At 40.7% G+C, this 24,195-nt stretch overlaps 1 protein-coding gene across 6 annotated transcripts in view; it reads left to right on the top strand.

The window, feature by feature from the left end:
* Positions 1–24,195, top strand: part of Ambra1 (autophagy and beclin 1 regulator 1) — a 164,662-nt gene that overhangs the window by 26,190 nt on the left and 114,277 nt on the right. For 2 of the 6 annotated variants that reach the window (XM_036183800.1, XM_036183797.1), the window contains 2 exons: positions 17,214–17,300; positions 22,128–22,307. The exons of 2 other annotated variants lie outside the window; for them this stretch is intronic. In XM_036183800.1, the coding sequence (XP_036039693.1) occupies positions 17,214–17,300; positions 22,128–22,307 (267 nt within the window). The remainder of the gene's footprint in view (positions 1–17,213; positions 17,301–22,127; positions 22,308–24,195) is intronic. 2 more of the 6 variants (XM_036183801.1, XM_036183798.1) reach the window with 1 other exon arrangement.

Genomic DNA, 24,195 nt, shown 5'->3' with positions numbered 1-24,195 from the left:
TACACATACACATTGTTTTTTTCAGTCTTGGAGGTTGAACCTAGGGAGGGATTCATATATGCTAGCCAAGTACTCTATCACTGAGTCATACCCCTACTCCAAGATGTCTGTTTTTAAGTCACGGTCTTACTTTGTAGCCTAAACTGGCCTTGAATTCCTTATTCTCTTTGTTTAGCCTCTTTAGCTGGGATTGTAGATCCCATACCTAGTATCTAATATAATTTTTTTTTTTTTTCCGAGACAGGGTTTCTCTGAATCTTTGGAGGCTGTCCTGGAACTCACTTTGTAGACCAGGCTGGCCTCGAACTCACAGAGATCCACCTGGCTCTGCCTCCTGAGTGCTGGGATTAAAGGTGTGTGCCACCACCGCCCAGCCTTTATTTTTCTTAATTTTAAAAATCTGTTGTATGAATTTGCCATTTATTTTTTGGATTATAATTGCATTTTTCCCTTCCCTTTCTTCCTTCCAAAGCTTCCTATGTAACCTTCCCCACTCTCCTTTAAATTCTTGGCCCCTTTTTTCACTAAGTGTTATTTCACGTATGTATATGTGTGTATATGTGTGTGTGTGTGTGTGTGTGTGTGTGTGTGTGTGTGTGTGAATATATATACATTTCCCCCTAAATAGTCCTCCGGGTGTGGTGGTGCATTTAATCCCAGCACTTGGGAGGCAGAGGCAGGCAGATCTCTGTGAATTCGAGGCCAGCCTGGTCTACAGAGCAAGATCCAGGACAGGCACCAAAACTACACAGAGAAACCCTGTCTTGAAAAACAAAAAGTCAATCAATCAATCTCTGTCCATGTAATGTTACTTGTAAGTATGTTTTCGGGGCTGATCATTTGGCCCTGGACAACCAATTGGTGTGCTCTTCTTGAGGAAGACCCCTTCTCCTTCCTGCTGTCCTCCATTGCTTATAGCCCTTTCTGTAGGGTCATCAGGATCCCAAATACAGAGTAGGACAGTGATTCTCAACCTTCCTAATGCTGTGACTCTTTAATACAGTTCTTCATGTGTGCTGACCCCCAGCCATAAAATCATTTTCGTTGCTACTTCATAACTGTCATTTTACTACTGTTATGAATCATAATGTAATCTGTACTTTCTGATAGTCTTAGGTGACCCTTGAGAAAGGGTCATTCAATCCCTACCCCCCAAAGGGGTCACAAACCACAGTTTGAGTGGGTCACACCCATCATTGGACTAGGGTGAGGATCACTGAACCATTTGGTCCTTTCCAATGTGGGATTGTTGAATAAATCTTCTTTCCCTGCTTTTTGCTGTTATTTATTTATTGAAGATGGTTGAACCTGGCTTGTTTGGTTTTTTGTGGGGGGTGTTGATGTTAGGGCACAGGCTCTGACTTTAATTCTGGTACAGTACCATTTGTACATTTTTGTTTTTGTTGTTTATACTTTTAATGTTGTATATAACAAAATATCACCTCTTCTAGTGTCATAAAGTTTTTCTTTTAGGAATTTCATAGTTTCAGATGTTCCATTTAGTCTAATCCATTTTGAGTTACTTTTGTAGGTGATGTAAGGTCAGTACTCATCTTTGCTCATTTGCCTTTGGATGTGCAGTTTTTCTAACACTATTGTGTTGTCATGGCACCCTTGTCCAGGTTATTTTACCTTTTTATACCTAATCATATATTTTTGTTCTCTCCCTTCTCTTCTATTGGTCAGTATGTGTCTTTACGTAAGTTCTGTATTGCCTTGATTATGGTAGCTTTGCAATATGTTTTGAAATCAAGAAATGTGAGACCTCTAGCTTTGTTCTCCTTTCTCAATATTATTTTGACAATTTAGCATACTTGAGATTCCATAGAATTTTAAGACTTTTTTTTCTGTTTCTAAAAGAAAGAATATACAGTTGCGGTTTTGAAAGGATTGCATTGAGTCTTGATTATTTAGGGTGTTATTTACCAGCAGCTTTGAGAGTTTGATAGGCACCATTGAATGGGTTCCTCATTCACTGTCTCAGAACAAGGATTTGGATAGAAACAGGTGAATGAGTAGTAACAAAAGGAAAGATAGTTTCTTAGAAAACAATATTAACCACTGGAGCAGGAAGAAAGTTTGTAGCTCAAATAACCTGGCTGTACAAAATTAGGGATTTCTTATCACACGGAGGGCTTTCTCACACATGACTTTCTTACACATAGTTCTACAAACTGCTGTGTGCATCTCAAGTATTCACCCAGCAGTGTGCATTTTATACTGAATCCTAGGTTCATTTCAGATACTTTGAAGTGCCTCCTCTTGGCTAGTAGCTCTAGTCAGCTTTCCTCGTGGCCAGCAGTTTTTCTGAGATTAGGGATATTCATGTGGTACCACACTTGTTTGTTTGAATGTATTTCTGGAGGATTCCAGAAGATCTTGAGTAAAAGGTCAGTCTGAACTACCTAGGGAAACTTGTGTCTCAAAAAATATTTTTTTTCTCATATTTTAGATTTGATACTTTTTTGAGTGGTGGTGATGGCTCAAGACAGGGTTTTTCTACGTAGCTCTAGCTGTACTGGAAATCCCCCTGAAGACCAGGCTGACCTTGAACTCAGAGATCTCCCTGTCTCTGCTTCCTAAATTCTGGGATTAGAGGTGTGTGCCACCATTCCTGGCTCAGATTTGAGATTCTTAAAGATTTATTTATTTATTTATTTATTTATTTATTTATTTATTGATTGATTGATTGATTGTGTGTACAGAAGAGGGTGCCAGATCTCATTACAGATGGTTGTGAGCCACCATGTGGGTGCTGGGAATTGAACTCAGGCCCTCTGGAAGAGCAGTCAGTGCTCTTAACCACTGAGCCATCTCTCCAGCCCCCAGATTTGAGATTCTTTAACCCATAAAGTCTATGTAAATATTCCCAAATCTGAAAACCTCCAAATATTAGAAACATTTCTGACCCTAAGCATTTTAGGTAAGGGATACTGCAGACTGTACTGATATGTAACCAGTGGTAAGAACGTGGTATTTATGGTGTGTATTGTTGGTTGGATAGACTGCCCTTACAGGGTTTTATTTGGATGTGGTCTGTGTGCTTCTCAGTGTTCATGAATCTATGTTTAAGTTTTTATATCTTGAAAATACCTTTCTGACAAAACACTGTAGTTAGAGTTTTCCTGCCTGGCCCAGTCAGGACAAATCTCTCTTACCCGCCAGTCCCACAGTCGCTCAGACCCAACCAAGAAAGCACACAAAAACTTATATTGCTTACAAACTGTATGGCCGTGGCAGGCTGCTTGTTATCTACCTTTTCTATCTTAAATTAACCCATTTCTGTTAGTCTATACTTTGCCACATGGCTTGTGGCTTACCAGTGTCTTTACAGGTTGCTTTTCATGGCGGCGGTAGGTGGTGTCTCTCTCCAGCCTTCTACTTCCCAGAATTCTCTTTTCTCTTGTCCCGCCTATACTTCCTGCCTGGCCACTGGCCAATCAGAACTTTATTTACACAGAGCGATATCCACAGCAAAACACCTTTTAGACATGATGGTTTAAATGGGCAGTGTATTGTATATTCCTGGCATATAGTAGTTGTAGTTCAAGGACGGAAAAAAAAATGGTCTGAATTTTGGACTACATAGTGACTGTTTGCTTAATAGTGTTTGTTTCATTCTTTATTTTTTGTTGGACATCAAACCTAGGGCCCTGTTCATGCTGGACTCAACTATACTCTATTACTAAGCTACATTCTCAGCCTTACATGTATGTCTTCCTAGTTCATAAAGAAAAAAAAAATAAACCCATTAAATGTGGAAACAGAATAAATTCAAGGTGGCATAGCATAAGAGATGGTGACATAGGATGCAGCTTAAGCTTCAATCTGCCTGCTTCTGAGACTCAGGTGCCAGATTGTGTCCATTTCTGTTATATAGCGTTTCTTTTGCTAGACCATTAAAGTATGTCAGGGAGGGTTACTAGCAGCAGCACTCTTGCCATTGGGTTAGATAACCCTTCATTGTGGGAGGCTGTCTCATGCCTTGAAGGGTGTTTAGTAGTATTCCTGCTGTTACATAAGTAACACTCCCCCAAACCAGTTGCAATTACCAAAAATGTCTCCAGAAATCGTCAAGTGTCCCCTGGGGAACCCTCCTCCAGAAAACACTGATGAAGTATCTCATGATTTTTTGTCCATTGATCTGTCTGCTGTTTTGTGAAGCTTCTTGAGAGGAGCTGGCAGTGGCTTCAAGTGTCTTCAAGTGTCTTCTGACGTAGTTACAAAAGCCTGGTTTTGGTGGTCTCGAATTGTTCCTTTCATTGCTCCTCCTCCCTTTTTTGTCTTTTTCCTTTTATTTGTGATTTTCTTAAATAAAATGCAGCTGGATAAAGTGGTATTTATAAGGATTTTTTTACGCAGGTATCCATTCAGTAGACATTAGATCACTTCAATTATAGCCATTAGTGCTAGTAAAAAGAAAGCAATTTACATGTTCTAATTATAGTGGGGGATACAAAATTTTTAGCAAGCTAGAAGTGAAATGGCTTGCAGACTCCACAGAGTTAATCTTCATTAGGGTAGTGTGATTGATATACCGGAGGACGGTAATATGCAGTTCTTTTGGGGAACGGAGGAAGAGAGTGGAAATGGCGGTTTTTCTACTCCTTGTACTTTAGGTGTCACTTATGACAATTTCATGTTGTCTAGACAAAGGGAAATGGTAAAGAAATCATGCTAGTGGATTCTCAGATGCTGAGTCCAGAAAGCTCAAGATAGTTGCTAATCAATAACAGGGTGGAAGGGTGAGTGCTACATCCCCAGGGACAAGTCAGTAAAGTAAAGTGTCACCAAGAGAAGCAGTCAGAACTAACCTCAGATATAAGAAAGTGATTATACTCCCAACTCTGTGAGCTCAAGGACTAACCATGGACTGTTGAGACCCAGCTGGAGTCTTTGCCCTCTTGTCTATTTCTGTAGACTTCAAAACTCACTGCATGAAGATCTGAGCTGGGAAAGCTGTTTCTGTGACAGTAAAGTCTAGCTCTCTTTGCTTCTTCTTCTTCTTCTTCTTCTTTTTTTTTTTTTTTTTTTACATTTTCTTATAAGGCTCCATTGACTTCCTCTCCTTGCCTTTTTGGTTTGGGCCTTAAGATTTTTTTCTTCCCTGTTATATAGTGTTTTTAGTATGTGAAGGTTAAGTCAAAAATCTGTTACTTTAAAAAGCAGTTTTATCATTGTATTTTATGTATATGGGTGTTTTGCCTGCATGTCTGTGTACCTTGCAAATGCCTGGTGCTCATGGAGGCCAGAAGAGGGCATTAGATCCCCTGGAACTGGAGTTACAGGTGGTTGTAAACTACCATGTGAGTGCTGAGAATGAAATCCAGGTCCTCTAGAAGAAGAGTTTGAAGTGCTCTTAACTGCTGAGCCACCTCTCCAGCTCTGGCTGTTTGTTACTTTTTAATGACTGGCCTTAGTCAAGAATTTTTAAATATTCAGTTTAGGAATAGAGATGTTAAAAACCAGCTTAGAAGATATTTACAAGTTTCTTGGTATTGGTTCTATCAACACGTTCTTTATAGAACTAATGGACTTTTAGGTGGATTTCTAGAATTTATCTATTACTCTAAATAAAGTTAACCCAGAAGTCAGAATTGTGGAATTCTGTAAATCTCTTTATGATTTTATGGGAATGAGTTAGCCTACAGTGCCTCCTCCCTCCATGTTTATTATCTGGTAATTAAGGTACATTTCAGCTACAGTTGTAGGATATGCATGTAAGTCTATATAACTAGCTGTGTATTAGGTGTTTTGTTTTGTTTATAGATCCGCTCTTATGCAACATCTAGTGAAAAAGTTTCAGATCTCAGTTCCTGATTTTAAAACAGGTCTGGCTGGGGTCTGTGAACAGACCTCCCCAGTTTCCCAGAGACATTGTGTAGGTCAGTTTGTGCTTCTGAGTTACATGTAGACAAAAGTAACTTTTTTAAATTATACATTGAAGTTTGACAACTATATTATAATGTGTGGAGGATTTGTAACAATGGAGTCATTCATTTTTTTTGAAGGTATGAAAATAACTGGCTAACAAAGAGCAGAGGGTCATATGTTTCCCAAAGGGGTCTGGCTGACTTTTCAGGCAAGACTTTATCTAGATCATGATTACATATTAGGTACTGTATTAGTTTGGGTTTTTGTTGTTGTGAAGAGATACCATGACCACAGCAACTCTTACAAAGAAAGCATTTAGTTGAGGGTGGCTAGCGTACAGTTTCAGAGGTTCAGTCCATTTATGATCAGTGGCGAGGAGCATGGCAGTACACAGGCAGATGTCCTGCTGGAACTTAGAGTCCTGCATCTTGACTCAGGTGACAGGAAGTCATCTGACTGTCACACTGAGCGAAGCTTGAGAAAAAGACCTCAAAGCCCACCTCCACAGTGACACACTTCCAAGAGGTGTGGCCCAGATTAAAAGTGTGCCCTCCAGCCTCAAGATCTGGATTAAAGGTTTATATCATCCAGTCTCCTCCAACAAAACTCTACTTCTTCCAACAGAGCCACACCTCCTAATAGTGCCGCTCTTTGTGATCTCATGGGGGCCAAATACATTCAAACTACCATAGGTACGAATTTGGTTTCTATTCTCTTTGCTTTTGGTGCTAGATTACCTTGTGCTCTGATGTTTCACTATCTGTTGCTCTCTGCCCAGAGGTATTGGAGAATACATTAATGTTGGTAAAGATGTTTTTGTGCCCTTCTGGTGAAAGGTATTGTTTTGAGTCTCCTGGATTGTTTATGCTTGGTCTTGGTAAAATAAAGCTGATCCATACTGCAGACATTATGAACTCTTTCTCTAGTATGTCTGGTTGCCTCCCCACCCCACCCTATCCCCTTTACCCTTTTAACTATGAACCTGTTTTGGTCCACCTCACAGCAAGGTCAGAAATTATCTGTCAGATTCTGTTGGCAACTGTACCTTGTAACTGTGTGCACCCTTAGAACTATAGGCCTACAAGGATAAGATGAGTAGCTATCATTGGATAACTTAAATGATAATTGCTAGTGTGTGAAATAGGGAGACTTTGATGCCTCTGCTTTAAATCAGAGGTGTCAACTTGGAAATCATAATAGAGGTGTCATTTCAGAACACACAATTATTATTTTTTTTTTTTCTTTTTACAAAGAATAAGGACTTGTCATCTCCCATTCTGGGCATGCACTGAGACAGAGATCTGGAGCTTGCAGAGCAAGATTAAGAAATGAAGCAAGCAACACTACATCCGAGTTTCTTTGACCCACTGCCCTTTTACCCCCTCCAAACATTGCCCTCTTTCCTTATGAGGTCTCTTGAGAACATAGTCTAGGAGCATCAATGGTCATTTCCTAGGCAAGAAGCCAGCCTCTGACTTTATGATTTAATGAGCCTCCAAGGGACAGGCTTATTTAGTAGGACAACTATGTCAGCACTAGAACCTGAGCAGCTTAAGTGACCAAAAGGATAAAGGGTGATAGAAGCCGTTTCTGAAAACTTCCTTCCTTCAGGAATTTTTTTAGTGTGTGTTTTTCAACATCTTACATCTTGTCTGAGACTCATGGGGTCAGTAAAGAACAATCAGATATGCTTCCTTTCTTATTTTTCCCAGTATAGTTAGACTGCCTGCTGATTCATAGGCTTGGATATTTATTTGTCTTCCATTACATGTTAATTAGGATGTGAATTTTGATGGAGATAAAAAGATGGAACCAGTACTAGCTTTTATGTAGCTTGTAAGTCTAAAAGCAGATACAGACATGTTTATAAATAACTGCAGGGAGAAGGCCTTTCTTCCTTCTTTCCTTCCTCCCTTCCTCCCTCCCTCCCTCCCTCCCTCCCTCCCTCCCTCCCTCCTTCCCCCCTTCCTTCTCTCCCTCCCTCCCTCCCTCCCTCCCTCCCTCCCTCCTCCCTCCCTCCCTCCCTCCCTCCCTCCCTCCCTGCATATCCCTTGCTGGCCTGGAGCTTACAATGTAGACCAGGTTGGTCTTGAATTCACAGAAATCTACCAGTCTCCACTTCTCTCTCCCTACTGCTGGAATGAAAAGTGTGCACTACCATGGCCAGCCACAGGAGATCTTGGTATCTTTTTTTGGGGTGTGTGTGTGTGTGTGTGTGTGTGTGTGTGTGTGTGTGTTCAAGACAGGGTTTCTCTGTCCTGGAACTCACTCTGTGGACCAGGCTGGCCTCAAACGCACAGAGATCCACCTGCCTCTGCGTCTCAAGTGCTGGGATTAAAGGTGTGCGCCACCACTGCCCTGCTGAGATCCTGGTATCTTAAGAAAGGTGCCACAATATTGGTGGAATTTTGAAGGATTTTTATGGGCACCCTCAAGGGAGAAGAGTGTTCTAGAGAAAACAAATGGCCACTATAGTAGAATAACAAGGGTGTGTATAGTTTATCTAGAACAGGGGTTCTCAAAGTATGGTAGGGAACCCCAGCAGTGGTTCTTACAAATGTTGTGATTCTTTTTTTTTCTGGGTTCCCCCCCCCCCGGTTTTTTGTTTTGTTTTGTTTTGTTTTTGTTTTTTTGTTTTTTTGAGACAGGGTTTCTCTGTGTAGCTTTGGAGCCTGTCCTGGAACTCACTTGGTAGCCCAGGCTGGCCTCGAACTCACAGAGATCCACCTGGCTCTGCCTCCCAAGTGCTGGGATTAAAGGCGTGCGCCACCACCGCCTGGCTGTGGTGATTCTTTTCACTTCATTCTTTTATAGCGGTGAGGTGGGGTTTCCTAGACCACATGACCTGACATGTGATGATATTCTAAACTGATCACTATTCAAGTGTATGTGTTCTTCCCATTTGTAGTTCACAAAAGGTTTACTATCAGTAGAGCCCACATAAAAGTTTAGTGGCCCCATGGTTTTGTAGGAGTTCTGATATCAAAAGTGTGAAAACTTCTGAATAGACTTTCTAAAATGAAAGAGAAATTTCACTTAAAACTTTCTATGCCAAGTTACGGTATTTAAATTTGATTTTCTAGGCATGAAGAGGCTGTTGGTTTGCATTTAGCTCCTGAATTTAAACAGTAGATGTCACACAGATATGGCATGGGGCTCCAGTGGCACGTTAGCTCCTGATTTGAGCTCTTCTGTCTGCAGAGGCTGCATAGCTCTGACACTTGATGTTTGCTCTGGTTGGAGAAGGTCTGAACAAGTTGGTTGCTTTAGGATATTGGTTTCCTCTGTAATTGACAACAAGGATCCTTAGGGTATAATTGTTTAGTAAAGAGGTGTTGTCACTGGCTTGTGTATTCTTACTAGACTATTACCTGACTTTCTGCTTCCCAAATCCTAGTATCTATTAAATTTAAAGTGAAAGTTGGTTGTTGGTCTATTCTTTTGTTTTTGAGATGGGGTCTCTTGTAGCCCAGGCTGGCTTCCAACTTGTACTAAGCTGAATGTGGTCCTCCTGCTTTCACTTCCCAAGTGCTGGGATTATAGGTATGTGCCACCAGATCCACCTTAAGGTTCTTTATTTCTTTTAGTATCAGAGACTTGGGGGGTCCAACCCTCAGTAGTCCTTTATTCTGCTCTCCCACCTAGCTCCTTTCTTGCCTGATTTATCTGCTGTCCCTCTCCAGGTCCTATCTTAATTCCTTCATCTTAGTTCTGCCCCATCTCGGTTCTCATCCGTCTGGTTCCTTCCCATCTCAGCTCCTCTCTCATCTGGTTCTTCCTCATCTTGTTCTTCCTCATCTTGTTCTTTCCTGCCTGGCTCTTCCTCGTCTTCCTTCTTGTTCCTCTGGTACTCTCTTCTAGCCCTTCAATCTAGTTCTTCCCGTCTAGTTCGTTCCTCTCCGGTGCTTACCTTCTAGTTCTTCTGTTCTCTTTTCTCTGTCTCGTTCTCAAGTTCTCTAGTAAAAATCCTCCTTCTCCCTCTCAGTTCTCAGTCTCTCCCAGTTCTGCAGGGTATTCAGTTATAAACCCAAGCCATAGCCATCCACTGGCTGAGCAAGGTCACCACGCTTGAATTTTTACAGGGTCATAAAGGCAGGTAATAATTTTTCTCAGGCAGTGGCCGTCAGGCTTTCTATTACAACCCAATATGGGAGTGATAAAAGAGGAGGTCAACTGAGTGCTAATGACCAGTTAGTATATCAAAAAGGGGATCTGTGTGCTCAGTCTACATTCCTAGAAAGCCTCACCCTAAATTGCACAACAAATAGAGCTATCTGCCTGACCCAGGAGACAGGTGTTGTTTCGTTCGGCCTTGGATGCTTGATAGGCATTTGAGATAAATACTGTTAGGAATTCTTGAAAGCACGCAAAATCACTTTAGGAACCAGTTTTTATACACACACACACACACACACACACACACACACACACACACACTCACACACATATATTTAATATAAAAAAAGCTAAAATATCACCAAGACTTCTTAAGCCATGGCTTGACCTTTGGAGAAGTCCTTGACTTTTCTAAGTAGTAGCTTTTGTGATAGTAACTAAATTCCATTACGTTTTCCTGCGGCTTGCAGCATTTTGGATAATCTTTCTCACTCCTTGACATACTTTTCTCCAGAGTTTTCTTCTTCTGTTTTGTGTTCATAGTCATCAAAACATATATATGAAACAGAGAACGTCTTGAAAATTTTCATAATATTCATTAGAGAAAACATTCATACAAAATGTTAGGAATTTTACAACTTGAATTATGCACCTGTTGACATGTGCCCTCTGCAAAGCTTAATAGTCTTTTAGTGAGGCGCTAGACATCAAAGTAAGCAAGCCTCTAGTCCTGCTTCCTCCCATTCCCACAGTCAGCATTACAATCCACCCCATCCCCCACCCCCATCTTGTTTTGTTACCTAGGCTGGTCTCTAACTTTTTTTTTTTTTTTTGGCCAGGGCCTTGTGCTTGCTAGGCAAGCACTCTACCACTGAGCTAAATCCCTAACCCCGGTCTCTAACTTTTGATCTTTCTGTAATAACCAACGAGTAGCTAGAATTACTTTACCAGGCTGTTTTTCAAGGAATTTTATGTAAGCAAATATTTTGGAAGAGAAGTAGGCAAGCCTTTTCTTCAAATGGGTTGGTAGTAAATATTTTAGGCTTTCTTTTTCTCAGTATCATTTAACTCTGCCATGGTACCTACCTCCAAAACAGCTGCAGATTTTATATATATATTATATATATATATATATATATATATATATATATATATATGATTAAATTAAATATACATACATACATGTGATAATACTTTATTTTTAATTAAATTTTTTTTTTTTTTGAGCTGAGGATCGAACCCAGGGCCTTGCGCTTGCTAGGCAAGCGCTCTACCACTGAGCTAAATCCCCAACCCAATACTTTATTTTTAAAAGCTCAACTCAGGGCCTAGAGTTTATCAAATGTGTTTTAGGACAGTAGGGCAAGTTCCTGTTTTAAAGAAATCTTTTTAAAGCTGGACATGGTGATGCATGGTTTTAATCCTAGCACTTGGGAAACAGATGCAGATAGCTCTCTGTGAGTTTAGAGGACAGCCGTGGTTATGTAGAAAGACCCTGTTCTGTAAAACAAAATAACAACAAAATAAAATCTTTTTTAGGGGATGGAGAGATGGCTCTGACAGAGGGCCTGAATTCTTTTCTCAGCACCCTTGTTGGGCAGCTCCTAAGCTCCTGAACAGCCCAGCTCCAAGGCATCAGATGTCCTCTTACGGTTTTCTGGCCACATCCCTTACAACAGCATATATGCATACACATAATTAAAAATAGAAATAGGGGTTGAAGAGATTGCTTAGCAGTTGAGAGCATTGGCCACTCTTTCCGAAGGACCCTGCTTCTAATAGCAGCACCTACATTGTGACTAACAACCATCTGTAACTCCTGTTCCAGAAGACCGGGTTTGGTCTTCTGGCTTCTGCAGGCAACACACACACTTGGTGCGTAGAGTAACATGCAGACAAAGCACCCTTACACACAAAAAAGTAAAATCTTAAAAAAATGAAAATAAACCTTTAAAAAGTTTTAAAATATTATTTATTTGAAAATGACTACTTTTTAAATCTTTTCCTTTTAGATTTTTAAAAATCTAAAAGATTTTTCTATATTGGATTTAGTTTTTAATTATATTTCCTTGTGTGCATGTACATACACATAGATGTCACTTCACATATGTGGAGGTAACTTGTGGGTCCTCGGGATTGAAGTAGGCCACCAAATGCCTCACTCCTAGCCATCTTGTCTGTGCTACACCCTTAGACCTTGGATAGTGGCTATTCTAACCTGTTGTTTTCCTTTGCAGACAATTTCCTGTCGCCCATGTTGGCCTTGAACTCATTATTTAGCCACGGTGGGTCTTGTGGCCCTGATCCTCTAATTTCATCTTCCAAATGCTGGAATTATTAAGTGTGCACCACCATTCTTATATCTTGTTGGGTTTTCTGTTTGTTTTGAGAGTTTGGGTTTCTTTTTTCTTTTTCTTTTTTTCTTTTTGTTGTTTTGAGACAGGGTTTCTCTGTGTAGCTCCGGGGCCTGTCCTGGAACTTGCTCTGTAGACCAGACTGGCCTCAAACTCAGAGATCCACCTGCCTTTGCTGGGATTAAAGGCGTGTGCCACTGTGCCTGGCTTGTTTTGGTTTTTTGAGACATGGCCTCTCTCAAGTTCTGGCTGTCCTGGAGCTAGCTATGTAGATCAGGATGGCTTCAAACATGCATAGATCCTCCTGCCTCTGCCTCCTGAGTGCTGGGATTAAAGGCATACACCAGCTTACCTGGCTTTGATTTTTGTTGTTTTTTTGTTTGTTTGTTTGTTTGTTTGTTTGGAGAAAGGGTCTCACTCTGAAGTCCAGGCTAGCCTTGAATTCAACAGCAATCCTCCTGCCAGACCTCCTAAGTGCTGGGACCAGAGGTCTGAACCATTATGTCTAGCTTTTAATTTAGTTTACTTATTTGATAGGGTCTTACACCCAGGCTGCTCATGGCAGTCTTCTTGCCTCAGCCTCACTTGCAATGGTGGGGCATCACAGGTGCCAGCCACCATGCCTGGTTTTTTTATTTTATTTTTAAATAATTTCAATTTGCAGAAAAATTGCAAAAATTGCACAAAGAAATCTCAAATGCTCTTTATCCACATTTCCTAAATATTTGCATTTTGCCACATCCGTTTTGTCATCCTCTTTTGCTCTAGCTATATGTGAATATATTATTCTTTTTGGTTGATTGTGGTTGGTTTACTTTTATATTTGTGATTAGTAAAATTTTTAAAATATTGAATTCCAAATTAATTTGATAGTGTCCTTGGGCTTTTAAAAATATGCTGTTAATGGTGAAAGGCTTTTTTTTGGTTATTGTTTTTTGTTTTTTCGAGACAGGGTTTCTCTGTGTAGCTTTGCACCTGTTTCCTGGAACTCAGTTGATAGCCCAGGCTGGCCTGGAACTCACAGAGACCCGCCTGGCTCTGCCTCCCAAGGGCTGGGATTAAAGGTGTGTGCCACCACCACCACCACCACCACCACCACCACCACCACCGCCGCCGCCACCACCTGGCGGTGAAAAGCTTTTAAATAGTCCTTATGTACCTGACACACATGGCTACACATAAAGGATAAATTATAGTATTTTCTTCCTGGTCTTCATTGAGTCAAAGTAACATAGCCCTTATACTTCACCCAGATGCTACTGGTATAAAGAATTAAGTAGACAAGCTGTTAGAGAAAAGAGGGTTGGTTGGTTTGTTTCTGTCAATTTTGGTGGCTCTCTAAAAATGTTTCTAAACTGAGATTACAGGTCAGAAAGAAATGGCAACTTCAAGCCTCAACAAATTTGGCTGAACCTTCCTTCAGCTCTTCCTGATTTCACATTATCAAATTGCATGCTAGATCATTACGTCAAGTCAGATTTGTGTGCCAGAGCAGAAGGTGCACAGCTGCTACCCAAGTCCATTTACTCATGCCATTTTCCATTCCGTCTCCCTGCAAACAGTTGGTACTAGGAGGGAACATGCTTTGATGATCCTAAGCATGGTAGTGATGGTTTCTACTTATCTCCTAACTCCAGTTCATTCTTTATCCCACATAACTGGAGAGGCCTATTTTTATTTCTTGCAGAGAATTTCTGTTTCAGTGATTTGTGTATGTGGAGAAACATTGTTCATCTGGATTGGCTCTCTTGAGTTCATGTATTAGCAGTTAAACACACTCTCTCTCTCTCTCTCTCTCTCACACACACACACACACACACACACACACACACACACACACACACAAACATTGGTTGTCCAGTCCCATTGCATTTCTGAGGAACTGTTGGTGCACAAGGATTTTGGAGTGAGTAGACATAAGGGATGTATGTTCCAAGAGAAACTCCATCAAGGACTCCCCAGAGACGAAGATTAACATTTTGATGCTATTCTGATTTCTAGAAGTCTTCCTGATTAAAATAGAAAGTTAGGGTGGGAGTTGGAATATGCAAGATATCAAATGGAGTCACTAAAATTGAGGTCATCTAATCCAGACTGTTCCAGTTCAGGAATCTTCTTTTAGCATCCCTGATAAGCCTCTCACCTCTCTCTGAGGTCTGTCACTACCATGACATAGTTTGTAGTGGGCAATATTTGTTTCCTAACGTATCAGGTTTATTTTCTTCACAGAAGCTGTGGAGCAGGTCACTCTGAAGGCTGTCCTCACCAAAGGGTGTCTGCCTTACTAAACAGCTATTTAGAGTCGAGCTCAGGGGTACTCAGCACCACATGAGGACCACTCTAGTATTGCATTGAACAATATTCCAGGGTTTGAAGGCAGACAGTTGCTCCTAGACCTTGATTTCATTCTTTAGTTCTTACCCTGGTCTCAGAGAATGATTTTATTAGTATTGTATAGATGACATAGGTTAATCAGTTGATTTTAAGTTACAGTTCAGAACAGAAAGGTTTTGCTGGGCTTTGTGAAACATGTAATCCCAGCATTTTGGGGAAATTTCTCATTCTAGACCAACATGAACTACTACAGACTTTGTTTCAACAACAAAAATAAAAAACGTGCTGTTATAGAGTTAGATGACTATACTAACAAATGATATACTGCGTATTTTTAAAACTGGAAAAGGATTTTGACAGTTTTCAATGTAAATGATAAAATAGTTGAGGAAAAAACATGTTCCACCTAATTTAAACATGACACAGTGTATATATGCATTGAGATACTGCATAGTACCCTGCCAATCTGTACAATTTTATGTTTCTATGTGTCAGTTAAGAAATAAGATTTTAAAAAGAGGAAATAAATTACCTATACAACAGGCTTCTTACAGACTTTCCTTTATTGTGTAGTCTATGTATTAATACTTCACACTTTCTCCAACTACCACAAACATTTTGTATTTAAAAGACCTAGACATGCCATTATTATTATTTATTTATTTTTTTGTGATGGTAGGGAAAAAAAGAAATATGCCAATTAATCTGTGTCACATTATATAAGATATATCCCAATTTATGACACACTGGAGTGTAAAAAAAAGTATGTTTTAGAATAATGAACTATAACATTTCTGCTCTTGCTGGGCAGTGGTGGTGCATACCTTTAATTTCAGCATTTAGGAGGCAGAGGCAGGTGGATCTCTGTAAGTTCGAGGCCAGCCTGGGCTACAGAGTGAGTTCCAGACAGGCACTAAAGCTACACAGAGAAACCCTGTCTCTAAAAACCAATACCACCACCAACACCAACAACAAAAAACAACATTTCTGCTGTTGCAAACAATGATATTGCCAGAGAGATGTATTTTATTAATTTCTTCTTCATTGGGTATATGGTATTTTTTTCCATTTGTGTTGGGGGTTGTTTGAAGTGTGATGTAAGCCTTGTATCAGGTTGAAAACATCCTATAATGGTTGGTTGTCCCAGGTAGGAAGGGTAAAGCTCAGGTTATGGGGTGACAGTTGTTTCTGCCTTGGCTGTGACTTGAAATGTCATCATGGGCCAGTTTCTGGGATAGTGACTGCCCATGACCCTACCTAAAGCCAGCTGGTTTTAATAACACTGAATTGTCTTAACTCAATTGGAAAAGAAGGGTAGCTGCTGTTCTTATCCTGCAGATCTGTTTAAGGAAGAATCTGGCAGGGAGCCTGAGACCTGTTCCAGGCAAGATGCTGCTGGAGAGGAACAATGTGCACCTTTTTTCTGAGACCACTTCCTTTGAGATGTGTTCTCTGCTAGGAGTGTGACTGGCTGCCAAGCATGTATGAGTTGGGAAGAAGCAGTATGGTAGACCAGGAAGCCCCTGAACCACACCTGTCGTCAGATACGTCTTATTTTAGATAGCCTTTGTTGTATTTAAAGGAGGAAGTTCACTAAAACCTTACCATGAAATTTCATGCAGAAGTCCAGATTTCTGGTTATACAAAAATCAGACAAGGTAGCAATACTGAGTCCAACTTGTAGCTTGGTAATAATTGGCTGTAGCTGAGTGATAGGATCCTAATCTTCCTGTTTGCTAGTAGCCATCGCTCACCATGACTACATGCAGTAGGCACTTGTTTCCACCTCTCCTCTGGAAGGTTGTCTAGTGCAGTACAACATGGAGATTCAAAGCATTTGGGAATTTAGATAGGTCTTCATGGGAGTCCTTAATAGTTGTGTGTCATGGGCCTATATACGTAAATCTCTAGTCCCAGTGTTCTTGTGTATGTAGTATTTCTTAACATCTTGTGGGTGTGCTTAGGACTGGTACCCAAAAAAACTGCCTAATAAAATGTGTGTTACTATCATCAGTTGAATTTACGATGGGTCTGGATGATAGAAGGAAAGGGTTTTTTGCCAGTTATTAAGCAAGTCTTGGGTATATATTCTTTCTCACAAGAAGGGTGTGGGCAGAGTAGAAGGAGTGGAAGATGAGGGTATGTGGACTGATGGTGTACAGGGCTGATCACCAGGATAAATGTGTAATGGTTTCTGTGTATGCCTCATTTTCCTCTCATGTTGCCTCTAGCCTCCTGTTTGTCTGCTGGAGGTACTGGAAAGAGATGGAGGATCTTGTTTCTGATGCATTTGTGTGTGTCTCACTGAAGAGCAGTATTCAGCATAATACCGTAGTCACATCCAGTATGGGAGCTCAGTAGCTCTTCGTTTATTAATGTTTCCCTATAGTTAGATTGTTGGAAGGGTAAGACCCCAGATAATAGGTGCTAGCTGGCTGCAAAGGGGGATATTATTTACCTCTCCCCCATTCCCCTTGATTGACCTCTGAGTTGGTAATTGACAGGGATTATTGCCATTTTTTTAATCTCTGATAGGAGGCTGCTGGAGTCTTCCCTCATTTCATTATCCCGTTATGATGGAGCAGGATCCAGAGAGCACCCAATTTACCCAGACCCAGCGAGGTAAGGCCAAAGTGAGAAATGGCACTAGGAGGGAGGGCGGCCCTTGGGGGTGCCTCTCTGGTCCTGGTGCTCTTTCACTCTTCAGTTACAGGGTTACAGCAGGTGTTTCAGGTGATTGGGAATTGTTGCAGGTAAGTGAACAGCATCACTTGTGACAGAGGATTATAACTGAGCTCTCGTCCTTTGGGACTCACCATCTGTCAGTAGGGCACTAAAGGGAGTACCTGTGGATTCCATAGATGTTCTTTCCAGATGCTCAAGAGGCTGTTGCCCATCAGATGGACAGCCAAAAAGACAACCAAAGTTTTGAACATTTTATTTATAGGGAAAATACTTAAATTTAGACTATCAAAAGGGGAAAAAAATCAAGCCTTTTTTTTTTTTTTTTAACACTATCCAAAAGAAGAGATGAAGAATAATTGAATGAAATAAATTATCATTTTACAGAAGTGCTTGGTTTATACTGTTTTAGAAGATATTTGAAAGATTATAGAAGACTTCATGTATGTGTGTGTTATATATGCATGTGTGTGTTTGTGTGTGGGTACACTCAGAGACCAGAGAAAGACTTCTCAGTTCTCCTCTATTGTTCTTCACATTATTATTATTGTTATTATTTTGAGACAGTATCTCTTAGTGAACTAGAAGCTTGCCATCATATCTAGGCATTCCTGGGATCTACTTGTCTCTACCCTGAAGTGGGGTCATAGGTACCTGGGTTATGCCCACCTTTTACATGGGTATTGGAGAGTTGAACTCAGGTCCTTTTGCTTTTACAGCAAACTCCCTTATCCATCCAAACAAATATTTTTTTCCATAGTCCTGAAATGTTTAAAAGTTGATAGAAAAAGACATTGTTTCATATGAACTTAAGGGACCATCCTGAATTCCCTAGTGCTGATGATGGTGCTGGAGTGTTGAGTTGTTGTATTATATTTATCAGTAGAGAGTAGCCTCATGTGGTTGTCATAGCTGGATTTGATGACTGTTAGAGATCTGAAAAGGGCTAACTTGACTATTATTTAAATAATATGAGAAAATATTCTACGGAAAAGGATAATTTATAGTGGTGGGCTTTACAAGCCAGCAGTAAAGGTCGGATAAAACTAAGTAAGTTTTAAGGCTTTCCTGTCTAGCTGGAAGCACCTTTAGACCAAGTTGACTCCAGGGATATGAAATGGTTTTGTTGTTGCACACTTTTCTCTTTGTAGTGCACATTCTCCCCGGTACACTAGTAGGAAAGGAAACTTTCTGTGGCCCTCTTACTTTGTTTTCTGTACCCTAGAAGTAGCAAATCCAAGGATCCATACAGTAGAGATGAGGACTTTAGAAATAGGTAGGCAATTCATATGGTGATTGAAACAAAGACATTTACATTAGTCTGTAGTTATATTGGAAACCATATAAGTCCTTGAAAAGGGAAAGAAAAGTTTCACATTTTCAAGAACCTTAAAACACTCAAAACCACTTCTTGCTAGTTTCTTTTCAGGCTGGCCATGGCGGCGCATTCCTTTAATCCAGCAATTGGAGAGCAGAGGCAGGATCTTTATGAGTTTGAGGCCAGCCTGGTCTACATAGAGAGTTTCAGGACAGCCAGGATTACATAAAGATACTGTGTGTGTTTCTCAAAAAAAGAAAAGGGAAAAACAAAAACAAAAAGAAGTTTCTTTTCAGACAGCAGTAGGAATCTTATCTTCAGAAATTTTAGATTGGGAAAATTCAATGATCCATTTTTTTCGGCAGGGCTGAATGTACAGCCTGGACTGACCCCTAGCTCACTGTACAGCCAGTGAAGGCTGGCCTCAAACTTGTGATCCTCTTACCTCTGCCTCAGAATGCAGATTACAGATGTTGTCCTTTCATATAGTCTCTATTCCTCCTCTAATTTCTTTACTAGTAAAGGGTCAAGAAGCGAGGCTGGAATTCTGTGTGGGTGTTTTCGATAGGAGGGTATTTGTTACCATCTCTTCACATGTTCCTTCATTTCTTTCTCCTCTTAGTTGTGTCCTGTATTATATGGATAGGTCAAGGCTTTTAAGGGACATTGCCTTAAAAGCATGCAGAAACCTAGTTTCCCCTAGATGCATAAGAGGGGCAAATCTATGATGTTAGAAATCTCTCCTCCTCCTCCTCCTTTATTTGTTTATTTGTAACCACTGATAATGTAGTTTCATAGTTTAGGAAATTCCTATAGTAAAGTTAAACAATTTGAGTTATGCAATGCTATACTTATATCCCTACACAAAAGGGTAGTCTTTATTCATTATCACCAGCAACATTATTTCTACCATCATTATTAATAACAATACATATTTTTCTATTATTTCTGGTTGTCTGTGATCTGAGAAATGGGTGCACTTATGGTCACTTATGGTCTCTTCCAGGTCAGTTCTCTTGAAAATTCTTTCTTGTTATATATTTTCTTCTCTAGTTTGATTCCTTTGAATTTAATCCATGTTTGATTTCTGCTGGAAGATTTTGATCTATTAGGTAGCAATAAGAACAGCACGAAAGTGCTGACTTCTGTCCAAATTTTGGTGTTCAGTGATTGAATGCTTGACAACAGGCACCCAAATGAGTAATGAAAATACCGTGAGTTGAGGCTTTGGGGAAATAGTTGATGTTTTCTGATTATTTTGGTCTAGCTTCTGCTTCTGTGTATCCCTTGCCCACCTACTGTACAAAGATAATTTGGATTCAGCATGCTCAATGTAGCATATTATTTTAACCCAGAAACCTTTTAAGTTTCAGTGGTTACCAGCCAGCTCCTAGGAATTCCATTTGCTAACTAGCCTGGGGACAGCTTTGATGATAGCCGTAGGTCCCACTGAAGTTGACTTCAAGACCTCGTTGGGCTTAGGAAGGTCGGATTCCTGAGAACAGAGTATCAAAGGTGCTGGAAGTCATGCTGCAGGATGTTGCAGTTTTGTGGGAGTGACTCTCCTACTAATACAGATTGCCCAACTGGCCTCCGATTTACAAGTCTCCCAGCTGTAGTCCCAGCAATGAATATTTTTCTATCATTTAGATACAGCTAGTCTCAAATCAGTTTCTTAATTTTCTCAGAAAAAAAACAAAACAAAAAAACAGAACACACTTTTCTCATGTTAATATCCTAACTTCATAAAAAAAAAAAACAAAAAACAAAAAACAAAAAATTGGCCGGGCGGTGGTGGTGCACACCTTTAATCCCAGCTCTCGGGAGGCAGAGCCAGGGAGATCTCTGTGAGTTCGAGGCCAGCCTGGTCTCCAAAGCGAGTTCCAGGATAGGCGCAAAGCTACACAGAGAAACCCTGTCTAGAAAAACCAAAAAAAGAAAACCAAAAAAAAAAAAAAAAAAAAAACCAAAAAAAACAACAACAAAAAAATCTCCCAGGTTTGTAGTTTATGACTTTTTCCTTAAATACAGAAATATTTTATATACTATACACACACTCACACACTTTTTCTATAACCCTTTCTCTAACTTAAAATTTTATTTTAAAAGAATTTCCTTATGAGTAGATGGGGATAATTGTTAAACACACACACACACACACACACACACACACACACACACACACACACTTTAAACTTTTGAGACAGGGTCTCATAGCTCAGGCTAGCCTCATTCATATAGCTGAGACTGACCTTGAACTCCTGATCCATCTGCCTCTAGCTTCCTAATCCTGAGATTGTAGGCATGTGTAACTGTACCCAGCCAATTTATTCTTTTTAATGGCCTCATAGTGTTCCTCTGTATGGATATAATTTATTTAATCTGTTTCTGGGCTTCTGGGTTGTTTCCCAGGTTTTCCCGAATGATATCACTATTGCAGACGACCTTTCTCATGTATGCATTTGTATTTTTATATGTCTGTGGGGTGTAATTTCCTAGTGGACTTGCATCATTGTGTATTCCTCAGATCTAAGTCTTGCAGTTGGCTTAGAGATCACTTAACATTATCATGTAAGACATTTCTCTGTCGTTCTCTCATGTTCTCAGTTTGTAACCTTAAATCATAGAACAGTGTTGTAATGATGGAGGGAAACTCTAAGAAGGGGGATGTGTAAAAAGTTGTGTAGAAATGGTTAGAGAACTCTAAGACAAGTCCTTGGATTCAACTGGAGTCTAGCAAGGGAGATGTAGCCTCCGTTGCTGTAATTCTAGGAATGGGAATTTCTTTTTTCTTCTAGGTTTTTCTGTTCTACCAAGTACACAATGACTCTCAATCCCTATCCTGAATACTTTCCTGTGCACAAATACCTATGATTAATCTGTGAGAAAGGGAGATACTAGTTTCAAAGAGATGATTATAAGGAACTAGGTGAAAGCTAGAGCTGTGTGTGTTTGAAGAAGGAAGTCCTGGTAAAGAGGATACCCATGGGTGTCTTTATTAATCATCTAATTGTTATCATCTTCTGACCTGTTTTCTCATCTGTAAAATGACCAGACTTGATTACTAAGTTCTCTTTCATTTCTTAAATTTTGTGTATGGATGGGGAGCAAGGAAAAACTATTTAAGGACACCCTGAAAAGCTAAGCCAGGTTCATAGAGCTTAAGAGAGAAGAAGGGCCCCGTGCTAAGCCTCTTGGGAAGGGGTCACACTTGATCAGAAGATAACCCATTACACTGCCTATTTGCCTTATCTCAGAACAGAAGCTTTGGGGATAGTCTGGTACACATGTTCTGCAGCACAAACCTGGTGAGTTAAATGGCCTGTATTTTTCGTGTACCCGGAGTTTGTCTCCGCAGGGAGATGCCATGGGAGAGCTGGCTTTGCTGTCTTTCACAGTATTTCCCCAATTAGTGCTAGTTTGTGTTTGTCCATCTCTGTCTCTCTCAGATTATCTCCTGCTGCATACTACGCCCAGAGGATGATCCAGTATCTCTCACGGAGAGACAGTATTCGCCAGCGCTCCATGCGCTACCAACAGAATCGCCTTCGTTCTTCCTCCTCCTCCTCTTCCTCAGACAACCAGGGTCCGTCAGTAGAGGGAGCCGACTTGGAATTTGAGGACTTTGAGTAAGTACATTCTCAGTTTGCTTCTCTCCTCTTCCTCCAGTCTGAGAGTGCTTCCAGGTTGGTCACTGCTTTTGTAGCAGTGGTAAGCATTCTTGCTCCCAACCCCTAAGTTGTTATTTATGACAAGAAGCAGAGGGCTCAGTGCCCAGAGCACCCGCTTCCTGGCAGTTGCCTTGCTGAATTACCAGAGCCTTTGGGAAAAGACAGTCCATTGAGCCCCAGGCCTGAGTGGGAAAGGGGGACTGCTGCTCTCCTGGCCACATTTGTGTCTCCTTGTGGCATGTATGATGGAAATGCTTTTCTTGGGCTATCTTCACAGGATAGAAGGAAATGGGAGATTTATTCCCTTAACTGCAAGAGATGTGAAGATTGTTTCATTTTACATACTAGATTTCTTTAAAGTGAATCTTCTGTCTCAGTAACCTGAATAAGCTAATTCCTTGAGGTCTAACTCTTTTGCCTCAACTTTTTTCCTATTCCTGGCCCCACCAGTACCTTTGACTGACACCTGTCAGGTGACTGTAGTGGGTTGAGGAGAGGCTGCTTTATGCTGCTGCCACCCCCTCCCCCATTTAACCACAGCTGCAGCTGATGCCACTGTAGCTTCCTCCTTCTCGTCTCCTCTTTTTCTCTTTCTTTTGTTGTTGCTGTTGTTGTGGAATGGGATGGAGAGGAGGCCAAAGGAGCAAGAGTGCCCCAAGCGCCGGAGTCCACACTTTCCCATCCTGCTGTTGAACTCTGCCTCTCAGACGTTCTGTTCTGGACCTTCTAACCATTTGCTGTGCTGCCAGCCTGAACCTGAGTTTTCCTGGCCTGTATCAAATTAGACACTTGGCTTTTGTTTTGACTTTTGTATTCTGCCGTTCTTTAACATGCAGAAGGAAAAGAAGCATTTCCCTCTCCTCTTTCTGATGCTGTTATTGGAATATGACAGTCTCTTCTGCCCTTCTTTGACATGCCTTAATAGAGCTGGGATCTTAAGAGTTCTTACCTCTCCTAACCATCTCCCTCTTGTCAGCTACCTGGTTAGATCCCCAGGAGCTATCTTGTAATAGAACTGTAGGGTATGTTTGATCTCTTCGCCAGAAAGAACTAAGATAAAGTGGAACAACCATTGTTCTGGCTTGCCTTTTTGATACTTTTGGTAAACACACGAACATTTGGATTCTGGGAAACAAAAGGAAGAACATAGAATGGTCTGAAAAATATTTAAATGTTCAATAAATGCTAGGGTATCCTGAAGCAGGCGTGTGGTGGTCCTATGTCAGCAATAACTGAAGAAGAGTCTAGTACCTCTCTGACCCTCTGCCTGCCCTTGTCTCTGTCTGTCTCTGTCTGTCCTGGGCAAGATGACTGCATACTAACAGTGAAAAGAGCCAGACAGATGCCTATAATGACAATGTTTTCCTGGAGTTGTAATCGTTTTACTAGTACCAGGGTCCATTTAGGGAAGCAGTTTAAACAGACATGCCAATGGGCTTTGGATATAATTCACCTGCTTAACATGTGAGGTCTTGTGTTGGATTCCCCAGTACTGTAAGTGCACACACACACACACACACACACACACACACACACACACACTACTGTGTATGTATGTGGAGGAGGAGTAGAGAAGAGAGAGGAGAGAGGAAAGAGAGAAACACATATACTGTGGTTGCGGTGCTATGAAAAACCTGGGTGACTTGTGCTCTGGGAGTCAGGATTCTGGCTTGTCTAGCCTCTTTCCATGCATGCTTAGAAGTCTAAATGATCTGTTACCAGTAGTGTGATATGGGGATCATGCCTTTTCAGCTGTACTCTGCCTCGTGACTTGTCCTTCACAATGGAGTTCTGGGTTAGTTTAAAATGTTCTGTTCTCATTTTACCTTCCCTTTCTTCTGGTGCC

The sequence above is a fragment of the Onychomys torridus genome, chromosome 4, assembly GCF_903995425.1.
Source record: "Onychomys torridus chromosome 4, mOncTor1.1, whole genome shotgun sequence".
Lineage (NCBI taxonomy): Eukaryota > Metazoa > Chordata > Mammalia > Rodentia > Cricetidae > Onychomys > Onychomys torridus.
Note: the sequence above shows the minus strand (reverse complement) of the source record. Positions and strands in the feature narration are given on the sequence as shown.